The following is a 14,105-nucleotide window of genomic DNA, read 5'->3' on the forward strand; positions in this document are numbered from 1 at the left end:
CTAATTACTTTCCATAATAAACACCAGGCGAAAATGAATTTTCTTCTTGTGAGGCTGAGAGGAAGTCATTGAAGGAAAGACCTGATACTGTTGCCATTAGAAAGAAGTGGGCCCATGTGAGAGGAAAGCCAATCAGGTGACAGGACATGAGGGCATGTGGAAGGATATGCAATTAACCCAATCAGCTTGATAAGGAGGTAAGGGTGAGCTCTGCCCATGTGCTGAGAACAGAGGAAGCAACATTACCTCCCTCCCTGAGGGGACGGTGCAAACATAAACACAGACGCACAGATACTAACACACGTGCCTTTGTGAATGTGTGTATTCATCTACAGCATAATCAGTGTGAGACTGCTCGGGGTCAACACTGAAGATCTCGAGTCCAGGAGTGTCCAGGAGACGTCAGTGTTCACTTGCATCTGAATCTGGTCATCATATGTTCTTCAGTCTCATCAGTGAGCCAAAAGCTTGGATTACTCAGCTTTGACTGTTTTTAAGATGACCCTAACACAAATAATGCACCTCAGTTAAGAAGGGAAGTGGAGATTAAAGCCCCCACATTTCTTGGCCCTTCTGTTCTCGCCTTCCAACCCAGGCCACAGATGGCCCTTACTCTGATCAAAAGCAGGAATGTAAGTGAGGAAGATGACTGATATGGTAAAGGAAAACTTTTGCATCTTTGCCTCGATACAGAGATGACTAATCTGAAGCATCCTTCTATGGGCAGCCACAAAAATAAAAGCAGTGACGGATACAAATTTCCATGCCAGCCTAGCCAATGTGAAAACATGGGAACCGTTTTGTCCTGCCTAATACACAATATGACAGCTATTCCTAAACGTTGACTGATTTCTTATAGGCATCAGTGGGAGGAACTTAAATGTGATGTGTTCTATCTGATAACTTACCTGATCACATATCGCAAGAGTTTACTTCAAATGCTTAGCGTCACTTAATAATCTTCTTAAGCAGTAATTAAAGTGTAATGAGTTTTTTGTTCTTATTATTAGGCATGACACTTCCTGAAGAGTGGGAAATCTCACTTACTGTATTCTTTCAAATGAAAGAAAAGTTAAAGGAAAGGTCAAGCATGGAGTTTAAGGTCTAAGGAAAAAGGATGGTGAATTGTGTGGATGTCAGTGGTAGTGTGTGGAGGTCAGCAAACCAGAGACAAGAATAATTTATTGGTAGAATATAAATTAGTTAGTTACAAAACATGTCATTGCTGTAAAATTGTCAAAAAGATAGTATGCTGTACATGAGGTTATATAACACCATATCTATTTGGCATGTATATTCACTTAGACTGTCTGTGACCCATCGCCTTGTCTAAAACATGCAGTCCCATGTAATAAGCCCGATGGCTCTCTACTTCCCGTCCTGGAAGAATTCAGGCTAAAGGATCAGAAGGGAAAGGAGCAGCAAGACAGCTTTGCGCAACAGCACAGCGACAGCTACAAGGGCAGCGTAACTATAGAGAGGCGTCAACGTGGAGCCAAGCCCCAGGCGCACCTTCAGGCTCAGCCATTGTGTTGCAACAAGCCGGGCCATTCACAGAGCCTACGTGTCACTAAACTGCACTAATGAGTGTGACCACAATCACAGGGCCCCTATTCAGGAGCACAATGCGTAGGCCTGGTCTAAGCAGCGGGCATGGGGAGAAGCAAAAAGGGGGTCAGCGCCGGGTGCTCCGGGGCACTTACCCAACCTCTCTCAGCACACACTTTAATGACTGGACAATCAAGCAAAGGACAAGACACGGGAGGGGGAGCATAAGCCGTGATAGCACCACACAGAAACATTATGTCCTCACTTCCTTTTTTTTAAACCACAACCCACTGCAAAAGCTCTAGCCAGTGTAAACAAATAAAGTTGTCTGCCTAATGGATGTTGTGGTTTTATCAGAGGTGCTGTCCAGGTTCAGGCTTCCTTTGGATAAATTAGAATATCAACATATCAAAAGTGTAAATATAAATGTTCATGTTTTGATTTACAATATGTTTTTTCAATTTTGCTCTTATAAATACACACCCATCATCCTGAAGAGCTTTAAAAAGCATCCTGAAACCATGTAACTATAGATGAAATATACAGATTTGCAACTGATACTTTGGTCCAAAAAAATAAAAAAAAAGGGAAAAAAAGCCCAGCAGCACCAGTCACATCAGTGTGGTGGCTGGAAAAGCAGGCCATGTCAGCTTCCATCAACTGGAGAAGGCTTTTTCACAGGAGCTATTTTCAAAGCTCCCAGGAGCAGGGCAGGATGGCCATTAAAACCCTGTTAAAACACTTCTGATGTTGTCAGCGGCCGCGAGGTGGAGTGGCTTAGTCCGATCGTCGAGATGCTATCTGCCTGCAGCAGTTCACCACTGCTGTCAATACTATGAGCTGGAAGGTGCAAGATGAGCAACAACCTAATTTGGCCATCAAAGTTTCATGTATTTTCCCCAGGCAAAAGTAGTGGAGGGCTGGAAACGAGGGAGGACTAAGCGAAGCCTGCTTTCTCTCTGCTGAATGACCTTCACTCCTGAACCTTTTAAAAACCCTTTAAAATGCACAGCTTACAATCTGATGTATTAAAGGGAAGATGGGGAGGAAAAAACATGCTGGTCGCACTTTTAAAGTTCTGACCTCGGGCTGAATTACATTTGCAGCATTTACACGTATAATAGTAACCCTTTCAGCAGGCAGGCTCTGACCTCGAGATGCTTTCACCTCAAGCTGGGAGGAGAAGGGCTTTTATTTATTCAATCTGTCTTCCACATCCCCACATACCAAACATCAGGATATTTGGAGAAATTTGAGCACCGCATCCTATCACAAACACACCTATACCCAGCTGTTTTTTCATGCAATACTAGCAATGAGATGCAAAGAGTACAGAAGGATTGATATGGGGTCAAAGTACTTGAGAGCACTCAGATAAAATGAAGTAACATGAGATGGAAGGAAGCAGGATGTGGTGCTGATGCTGGAGGTATGGGTAGCATAGGATGTGTGCATAAGAATCACTTCACAAAAGTTAAACAGAAAAGTAGCTGAACAAACAAACAGGTATTAGTAGCTCATCTTTGCATTGAACAAGCGATGATCCATATTTCCATATTTTAATAAACGTTATCACTGTTTGTAAGATATATGCTTCGATATCCCGAATGCTGAAGGGTGAAGAAGAGTGTACAGTATAAGGCTTTGTACTTTTGACATGCTGACAGATGTTTGCACCTGTGGTCCAGAGAGAAGGGATGCGAAAGAACCTGAAGGTTGTTTTGCAGCTGTGCACATACAGTACATGGCACTATGGGAATGGCTTTGGACAGCCATTGGCCACCATGGCTGTTTAAAAGACACAGTGAAACTGTACACACATTACCAGCAGAGTCTGACTATAAACAAGTCAAATATACATTACAGAATGTGTAACATTTTGTCCATTTTTGTCTTCCAATGTGTTAAATGTGTTCTATGCATCATCTGTTCAATTCATATTGGATTTGAAATGGAAATTGAAAAATGACTTCTGATCTGAATTTTGCCATTTAATTTAATCCCATGGCTATGAATTACCCTGAACTTTTTTTTATTAAACATTTTTATTTAACATTTAACATTTTTATTTTATTTGCCCAAGCAAAAAAGCAAACTAGATACCGAACTCCTGGAAATGGTGGGGTCCAAACTGAAAAATAAAGTACATTTATGGAGTCTGTAGTATCATTGGGCTTAAAGGGAAATAAATAAAATTAATCTTATAAGGAAATAAAATACCTTTTTTGTTTTTGATTGAACAGTGCATAATACATGATACAGATAGATGAATTGTTGAGGATCATTACTAAGTGTGATCTTATTTATATAACAAAGGATGTATTTTAAACATTGATATTGACATAAGTAAAATATATATTAAATCAGACTATATACAGTAATAAAAGATGTGGAGAAAAACATCATCCTGGGTCAGACTTTGTTGAGACATTAGGAGAATAAAAATCTCTAAGTCAGTTTTTCATTGCAGTTGAGTGTATTATTTTGTTCGTTTGTTTTTATTTCTGAAATGATTCAGACATTTCATCTACTGCTTAGACAGCAAAGGGAGAGCAAAGAGATTTTGCAGCGCAATCCCCACGCAGTGTTAAGAGGTTATACCGAGACACAAAGGAGTCTAGTGACCAGAGCTCTGTCTGTCAGTGACGCATCAGAATCTTGAAGAATGGGATGATAGACCATATTTAACTGTGAAGGAATGCACTGCACATGTGATAATTAGGTCTTTAGATGTCCTGTACACATGTGTATGTATATGTAAGAGTACTGGTTTGTAATCTTGTTCTAAACAGAGTTTAGGAGTAAGGCTTCTTGGCATGATTGAAGTGGTTTTAACCACAACAGAGGTATGTATGTTCTAGTTGTGTGTGCTCATTTACCTCAGCACTCAATTGTGAACCCTTGACATGGCCAGGAATATACACGCTGCAGGAGAGAAAGCTCATGAATAAGTAACAAGAAGGGAGTCGATGTGTGGCAGAGGTTTCTGTTCTACTGAGTTCTCACACATCAGAAAAACCGTCTATGAGAATAGAGGAAGGAGACTATGGTAAGCTGACCATATAGCAATAAGAAAAACATTTTAAGCAACAGTTATATAACAATACTAAATGTCATGAAGCTTAGAATTCATTCAGAAGGGTTCATTTCACAAATTGAAATTCCTGCGTTGCATTTACAATAATGTGAAAACCATGCATATTTTGCTCGCAGGAATGTAGCTCAACAAAAACCACAAAAAAAAAAGTGGCAAAACTCTCACCTCAGGGGTGGATACGAGTACTGAGGACAGTGTGACCCGGACAGAGCGTTTTATCATAAGCACGACTCTGGGAGGAGGCCAGTGTGATAAAAACAGATTTAAGGAGACGCCAGTCTCCAACTCGCTGAGCTCTTTCACAGCTTTCTGCAGTTTTCAAACAGGGGGAGGCAACAATTATCAAAAAAGGTCCTGCCGTTTGATTACCCTGATCTATGTGAGCACAATCGACCAATGCATATATGTACTTTTGTGCACCCTCTTGCACACACGTCCCTTGCTTCACTGGAGTTTATTTACAGGAAATGTGTGGGAATCATCATGCCTGGCTGCCTGATGCAGAGTGACGTGTCGTCTCTAGTGAAAGGAGAAGTTAGCATGTCAGGCAGGTCAGCATGGGGCAAGCAGACAGTCAATAAAATATTCAGCGCACTGCTCTACTATCATAGATCTAATGCTGCAGAAAAGCTGGCAGAATTCAGAGTCGTCACATTTTCTGAGTAGACTCATTCCAATATGATCTAATTGAATCTTTTGGGCCATGAGCTTCTTCATAGGAAATAGTAAGAGTTTTCTCTGGAGGTAACACAAGGCCATGGTCCAGCTAGTGGAAGTTCAAAAGTGCACTCTGACCTATCGTAGAGGCTTGTTACAATATGCCACACAATACACAATGCTCTCCACCACGGCCACCACTACCTATTTTAAGCTCATCTCTATTTTTCACTTTCCTTAGCCTAGCTCGTTTTTTGTCAGCATCCTTCCTCTCCATTTTTACAAACTAAAAATATGACTTCATGCAGCCAATGCATCTTTCTATTGTGTTACTGTCAGAGTGTTCTAAGACATAGTGGTTCATATACTTACTAGACAAGACTTTACGTCTGGATTCAGTCTGGTTCAACACTGGCTCAGTAAAAAAAAAAAAGAAAAAGGAAAAAAAAAGATGATATGCAGATGTTATAACAACAATAAACACTTGTATGACACGATTTAATAACTGCCAGACAGGCTCCATAAATCCTTTAGCATTATTAGTATTGTAGAAATAAATGTTACTTATTAATAAAAAAGAATAAAACTTTTTCTTCATTTATAAATAATATGCCAGCAGATGCTTTTGTTGTGTAAAATATATTCATCTTAAACATCACATGTACAGGATGTCCTGCTGCTGAGGTCATGCTGAGTCACAACGTGCCACCTCCTTAAAATGATATAACATCCAAATATGCTCTAATGCAAACTGAAGACTAGGATCTGTGGCCCATGTGAGTGCCTGGGTATGTAAAACATGGCAAGAACACACATTTTCTCAGAGCACCTGCCTTTGATTTCTCTTTCAAACACATCGGGATGCCTTGGGAAACCAAGGGTGTGTAAGGAGGAGGGGGGGAAAGGTACTGTTTTAATAGTTTACAATTGGGAGCTAACCTTAGTGGTAAAAAAGCTGTCTCTCTTTCCTAGATGGTGGTGGTTTTTATTTTCTAAAGGCATGCCATAATGCATCACAGAAATCCCAAGGCCCGCAGCTTTTAGATGCTCAGCAGTGCTAGCTGAGGCATGCTGTTGCACACAAGCCGGACTCAAGTAAATAGCCTGATCAAAAACATTCCATTCCACAACACCATGAAGAGTGCAATGGAGAGAAAAGAGAGAAGCAGTCAGTTTGAAAACAGACCCTCTGCCACACAACAGCTAATTGTGCTGGACCTCCTACAACTTGTTACCAGCAACATGTCCCGTTGTGACTGTGACAAAGTGGGTGAAGAGATAAACAGAAGTCATGTGTTTGGGAGGACACACACCAATCTGATTGGATATGTACACAGAAGTGGCTCTATAACCATATTCTCATTGGATAGTGCTTCAAAAGTTCATAGCACAACACGAATAATGGCTGAGCACAGTTGAGCTGTCTAAGGCCAGAAAAGCAGAAACTGCTCTTTCCTTTAAGGCTGGCATTCTACAGACTAGTTAAACCACATTTGGGGTGATGGAGGGATAAAGACCCTGTCCAAAAAGAGACTTGGGAAATGTTCCTGGTCTGCTGTTGGCAATACAGAGCTGACCTTTAAGGACAATGGGGCATATTTTTCCAAGATGTAGAAAACTGATAGCAAGTGTGCCAGCATGACAAAGGGGCAGCTCTTTTCTAGCTGCCGCCGTGCCGTGAGAAAAACGGCTTGGTTGCGCATGTTAGCACAGGAGCCTGTTTCATTGATGGCCATTCATTACCATCTTAAACGCGCCTCTCATGAATGAAGCCGGGGTCTTGGCATAGCTCAACCTCCCACTCACATGAGTAGATGAGGCTCTCACACTGCGCCTGGTCTGTAGCTCTGCCCACCCTGGGAAGAGCGACTTGGAAAAGTGGCCACATTTGTTTCCATTTAGGTTATATGATCTCTGAAGGTCTAATTTGAACAAATCCTCCACTGCAGCCGCAAACTGTACTGTTCTTGTGAGATCTTTAATACACAGGCTGGCACTACTGTTGCACTAAAGTAAATATAGAGGCGAGTCGAGGGTTCAGTGTGGCAAGGGCTCAGCATGGTCAAGCCTGAACCTTCCTACTCATTACTGACACGAGACTGACATAAAGTAAACTCCAGCTCCCACACCCTGTCATTTAGCAGCAAGCGCGCTTTCGCTGGCACACCCTATAAACACCCTTTTCCCTTGACAACACAACGCTCAGCACTTTACAGCTCCAGTTATTAAAAGCAAGAGAGGCGAGAGTGAGCAAAGAAAAAAGCAGACAGGAGGAAAACACTTCTGAGTAAAAGCACGTAAGTGTGAGAGGAAGAGGGTAAAGAGAGAGAAACTAAAAGATGCAGTAAGGGCTAAGGTGTGCCTGGGGACAGGCAGGCTGCTCTCCATGCTGCAGATTGCAAATAGTGACTACTTTTTCCACAGTGCACATGGAGGCTGCAAAGCCTTAGGGGGAAGCAACGCCTCTGAGTACACCCTGGTGAAAACTTAATGACTTATCCTGCCCAGTCCTCATATAAGTGACCATAAAGATGAAGTCTCATCCCTCTCGACAAAACAATCATTGAGTTACAACAGATTCATCAGTGGAGCATTTCCCCAAAGTACTTAAATACTTGAAATATACAGGTAAATGTACTTAAAATACTTAGATACTTAAAATGTACTAGTAATGGTTCCAAAAATTAGATGTGAAATTGTGGAATATGATTTCATAAAATATGACTGACAAACAAAGGTTTGTTGGGTTGACAAACGTTGATGGAGTTGGACCATTTCTAGGATGGATTAGTGTGTTAAATGTGCTGTTTTGTATTGTACAGTGCTACGTGGGTTAGGGTTAGGCTTACTGTATACAATGTGTTCGCCAAGCCCCAAATCCACCCCATGGACTTTTGGTTCTGGAGGACTGAAATTTAGTTCTGGTTATTGCCAGCTCTCACACATCACACGTAAGCTACAGATCAGGAAGGGTCAAAATAAACACATTTTCTTCCAGGCATTAACAGTTGATAAAATATGCCATTCCCACCAATGCAAACGGAGAGCCAATATTGCTCTCATTGATGCCTATGAGATGAGTGACAGTTGTTTTAACAGAGAATATGGTGAAGGCTTTTCTTTCAATTCCAAAAACCAGAGTTTTTAACCACACCAAACATTTAGACAATAAAACTGTAACAGTTGACCAAGCTGGATGAACAGCACGCCACTGATGTAATCCACATGAACGATAAAAGGTCATCCAAACAATTGGTGAAAGAATCTGTGAGGTGAAGAGGGGAAAGCAAAGGCGTGGTTACCTAATGTCTGGCAGACGACAGATCCCTGAATTTCTTATGCCTGTAAGACAACAGTCAATGTGGCTGGACACTGTGGCTTTGTATTGCAACTTCACTGTAGGGCCTATAATGATTAAAATGCTGGCAGAAAATAAAAACTCTCCATTCACAGCACTGCCCTGAGGTTCTTATCTGAAATCATATTTTGCAGCAATGCACAGGAACAAAGCTGGCCCAGTTCGGCGACTCGTCTTTTTGTCACTTTACACAAAGATCGCTCCTCAAATGCGCCCCCGCATAGCTGGCCCCTCAGGACGTGAAAGGATGTGGAGCTAACCAGACAGAGACACATTTTAAAACAGACTTTATGCAAACCCTGACATTAGAGATTAATGTAAGCCCTGCTGCAAAAGTTTTAATGAAATTCCGTGAGGGGGCAGCCCCTCCTTCAAAGGGCTTTGGAGTGTAGACAGGATGTGTTTTCAGTCCAGCTCACACATCAGTTTCATGATGTGCATTTTCTTTAGATAGAACTGGTGTGAAAGGGTCATCAAACAAGCTAATGTTCCTGATAATTGCAGGAATCGTCTTTATTAAAATAAAGACTGGGTAGAATGGGCCGGATCAAAGAGCGCTGACACGCATCTCTGAATTGCTGCGGTTCTCATGCACCTTGTCAACATTTAATTGAGAGGAAGCAGAACCTGACTTCTGGGTGACATTAGATGGTGGGTAGAACAGAAACAACTCCATGATGAGCTCCTTACTCTGCTCCTTGGCCACAGTAGCATGATCCTCAGTGACCTATTTAAATCCTTTTTCTACAGAAAAATTAATAAATGGCATGAGCTTTTTAAAAGAAGGCAAAGAAAAAAGGATGTAATAGCACATACTGAGTACAAAGCATCCCTGCTGAAGAGTGACGCTTTAAGAGTTGTGAGCCTCTGAAAAACCAGCCTTAACTTGTACAAGAAGGAGAAGTTATATGGAGCCAGAGTGAGAGCAAAGCAGACCAACTGCTGTGTCTCTTCCTCAATTCAACATAAGAGAGACAGAGTTCAAGAGCCTTCTCACTGTCACAGCGCTCTCGCTCCGAATCTCAGCATTCCAAATATTTACACTCGCTGGAGCCTAGGGCTGAGAGCCCTGTTAGAGTTACGACACATCTTTTACAATGTGCTAACATTCTGTAATGCATAACAGACCCAGAAAACAGAAGATTTCTGAATGAGGCTAAAGATGAATAGTCATGAGTTTAAATTATGTACTGCTTTTTGTTTTTATGTATCTCTTTCGATCCGATGACTTACTGTATGGGAATAAACTTCTACATTTTAGGGCAATCAGATTTTGGATTACGTCCAGCCATATTGTTTGTATTTGTGGTATCGTTTCTTCATCATGTTTTTGTACATGCTTGAGCAGCTACCCATCACTGACATTACTGTTCATATTAGATTGTAATCATGTAGTACAATAGCAATAACTGAAGTAGGCTTTTAGGGCATGCTTCAATTCAGAATTTGATTAAGGTGTACATGGAAATGGTCAAAATAAGAAATGTTCTAACCTGAGTTTTAAGAATATTTTATTTTGGGTCATGCCAAGAAACAGTATTGTGGTAAATAAATGACTGAAATCTGAATAAGATCACCCAGTTTAATTAGAAATCCGTCACGTTACATATTCTGATGGTTTGCGGATATTAGTGGTCTACAAATCCACAGTGAGCCACATTTGTCGTTTGGACTTTATGGATAAAACTTACACACTATTGCAGATTACAGACAGTTTTCATTGCTGAAATTAGGGGCATGTAATGTCTAAATGGCAATTTATTTGTAAATAAAAGTATTCACCAACAAAGCATGAAAAACTTTTTCAATATCACAAATTAAACATGACCCCAGTGTAAGAGCTATGCAATTTATTTGATAAAGATCTCACATGCCAGACACATCTTTTCTCTGAGTGCCTGAGGCTAGAACAACTAATTTAGTGACCAGTCCATTATTCCATGTCTTCTCATCAAACTTCACCCCCTCTGTAAACTTCCTCACTTTAATCAAATTCAGATCAGCCTGTATTACACATTTTTCACATTCTTAGAGATAAGAAAAAGCCACTTGTGTCCTCACTGAGGCCTTTGTATATGTGTGTGTGCGTGCCTGTCTCTATGTGCGTGACATTTAACACGAGGAGATGAAGTAAACACGCGTCTCCCACCACTGAAACTGGGCGGACAGTTTAGTAGACTGGCTGGCGTTTTAGGTTAAGTGGTTGTTTGGGTAGGCGGCGGGTCATCCTACAACACTCTGTAAGACAAAAAGGCAGATGGGTTGAGAAATCAGTCTTAGTCTTCACACCAAAATAATCTTGAGAGGCTTGTGTTGAGGTGTGTATCAAGAAGTTTGTATCTATGGGGAACCAGTATGGAAAAAAAAAGTCACAGGTCATCTGAACCAGAAGGTCGGATATAAAGCTTGAGGGACAAAGATAGTCCGTGTTGATTAACTTGCAAGCATAATACTGTGTATTTACTGTGTGGTGTAAATGAAAGTTTTTTTTTCCTGGTCTGCATTGATTATCTAAATATCAAATCATTGTATTTCAGGCAAAAGATTAGTAAATATCACAAACATATACAATAATTCAGTGGCCAAGAAGAAGGCAGTGGAATTAAAAACAATCCTGCACACATCCTCTACCATTTCAGTCTGACATTAGACACTGACCAAAGCTCACCCTTACGAGGAAGTAATCATTAGGAGTGTAACTATACACAAACTGCAAATATGATATGGCAAAACACAGCGGTGTCCGTTATGATACAAATTCGATACAGCAAAAATAAGCATTGCCTGAATGTCTGTCTTATGTTTCCATTTTCAATTAATTAAAACATTTTACATCATAAACTACAATAATGTGATCTTAATAATACATGTTTGGACAATTAAATGAAATCACTTCCACTTGTCTGATTCACAAGGGGTCGTGGATAAAGCACAGAGTTTTTATGATTTTAATGTCAGCTAGATGTCTTTTCGAAGTCTCTGTATCCCTAGATGTGTTCTCCACTACCGGATATGAACTTCCCAGTCGGCACGGTAATATCCTTGGCAGGGTTTGGATTAGCAAGAAAAGACCAGATTCCAGACAAAGAGGAAGCTACTTTTTTTTTTACTTATTACATCTCGTGTAATTCAAGCAGTGTTTTACAAATTGTATATTTATGCAGTCTGTTGAATTTTCTGTTGAATACACTAAAAAAAACAATATGTGGCCAGTCAGTTTTAAGAAAATAAATTAAATATACTATAAGTTTAGTTTAAAAAATATAGCCTTTTTCATCAAAATGTGATTTTATTGCTGATACAAATCTTAAAATAAATGTAAACAAGTTTCTAATTATTAGACTGAATGATGTACAGTGAGCATGAACGACTCATGTAGTATTTACTTAAACCAGTTACACTGTGGAATCTCATGAGGATGTTGGTCCTATAATATTAATTTTAGGGAATTAACGCATACATAACAGCATAGCACAGTGAAAATGTGCCTGCTGCAAAACACTAGCACTATGGGGTTGCGTCTTAGCTCAGGTAAAAGCTCGATGTTCAATTTTAATCAGTATTGAAACAAAACTGTTGTCTGTACCAAAACTAACAGCGTTAATGTTACTCGATTCAGTCACACGAAAATTAGTCACAAGTAAATTCCATTAGTTTTTTTTTCCCCCCAGTGACTCAGCTGTATTAAACAGAGTCTCATATCGAACAGTACAATGCGATATGCTGTATCATTACAACCCTATCATTCTGTTCAAAAGCCTGAACCTAATTTTAGCTATACCAAAAAGTCAGGAGGTGAGTGGCATTAAGTTGCTAGAGACACAGGCTGTAATTTGTGAGCCTCTAGCGGCTTTTGGTAATTTGGTGTAGGCCTTCATTAGAGACGTGTTGGCAGTGGTGATAAAGCTGTGCTTGTTTCCGAGTAATGATCTGTGCCAGGGATCATGGCGAGAGGACAGACCACATGCTAGGCATTATCGATGTACTCTATAAATAATTAGAGACAAAGACATGGAGTGAAGTTCTGACTTAGGTCCTCGTGAATTACTGTGGAACTTCAACAACTTGTTAGGAACCCGTCCACTCAGAGAAAGCTCACATGGTTAACATGAAACTCCAGTAAACACGAGTTATTTGCCATTCAGTGTGAGAAGATATGGTACTGGATCAACCTGGACCCATTTCATAAGCAGTAATTAAAAAGCGTGTTAAGATTAACCACTCCAGTCCAAGGTCCGGAACAAGAGCCCAGAGGAAGAAAGATAAGTTTGAGTGTTTTCCTGGCTCGCCTTGTGAGACTCCCAACTGCACTTCAGTGAAAACATTTTGACTAAGAGATCACTGCTATCTCTTCTTGTATAATTTCTACCACATTCCGTTTACATTCTTCAGGACATTTAAAGCACTTTACTTTTGGAAATTGAGACACACTCTTTAGATTAGGACACAATAAATTCAGCTGGCTTGTTGTGGGGCACAAATAAACTGAAGTAAGTGTTGATTTAAAAATACAGATTTGGAAGTGGGGAGAGGCGTTCTTCCTGAGGAGGTTTCCGGAGAGCCAGTAAACATCACGCTGTCTGTCACTGCAGGAGTCAGGACGAGTCACGGTCAAACAGGGGTGGGTGGGGTGGTAGGACGGGGCTGTTTGGGGGGGAAACAGCTCTGTGTGTTTGTGTATGTGTGAGGAGACAGGGAGCCGGTGGGGTCAGTGTTCTCCACATGCAGGCCTGTTCTGCTGCCAAGTGTCCAGCTGCTGATAGGTGTCTTTTTACAGGGTGGCCCAGAGCTGTGGAGGCCAATGGCACAAACACTCACAGCTCAGAGCTGCACCTCAGCCATATGATCACCATGGCCTGATTCCCATAAATGATTAATTTGATCAAACTTAGAAACAAAGAAGCAGAAGACAGTGATCGAGGTACCAATACTGCCTCTCAGGCAGATAAACAGAATTTTCCACAAACCTCAGTATATGTCGGTCTTTTTAAAGAAACAGCATGGAAAAAAATGGTGTGACACTTAATAATAAACTGCACAATTCCCACTTTGTTTTCTACTGCCTTCTTAAAACAGAGGCGTGTGGATTCAAAAGTCAAAGTTCACCGAGATAAAGTTGGTATGCATTTCACTTTGTCATGAGCATTCATTTATCATTCCAAAATAAAAAAATAAAGAACCGTATCTATGTATGTGTGTGTGAGAGAGCATAAAGATTTAGTGCCTGGTGTACTATTCATTGTTAACTGTTAAAATGGACAACAGGGTGATGGTTAAAAAAAAAAAAAAAAAAAAAAAAAAAAAAAAAAAAAAGAACTGACAAAAATGATCAGTGAAAATTAGATTTGGATCCTGTTTTTATCATCATGTGTATGAAAAGAGAAAATGGTTCCAGAGTACACATCCTCTCCTGATATAAGAGCATGTACAATAGCAGCATGGAGA

General features: G+C 40.5%; 1 protein-coding gene across 9 annotated transcripts in view; it reads right to left on the reverse strand.

Moving 5' to 3' along the window:
* bcas3 (BCAS3 microtubule associated cell migration factor) overlaps window positions 1–14,105 on the reverse strand; it is a 185,005-nt gene that overhangs the window by 51,759 nt on the left and 119,141 nt on the right. For 4 of the 9 annotated variants that reach the window (XM_047820655.1, XM_047820653.1, XM_047820654.1 and 1 more), the window contains one exon: window positions 5,675–5,713. The exons of 3 other annotated variants lie outside the window; for them this stretch is intronic. In XM_047820655.1, coding sequence (XP_047676611.1) covers window positions 5,675–5,713 — 39 coding nt within the window. Of the gene's footprint in view, window positions 1–5,111; window positions 5,165–5,674; window positions 5,714–10,479; window positions 10,899–14,105 lie in introns of those variants that run through there. 2 more of the 9 variants (XM_047820658.1, XM_027147724.2) reach the window with 2 other exon arrangements.

Source organism: Tachysurus fulvidraco, chromosome 11 (genome assembly GCF_022655615.1).
Source record: "Tachysurus fulvidraco isolate hzauxx_2018 chromosome 11, HZAU_PFXX_2.0, whole genome shotgun sequence".
Taxonomy (NCBI): Eukaryota; Metazoa; Chordata; class Actinopteri; order Siluriformes; family Bagridae; genus Tachysurus; species Tachysurus fulvidraco.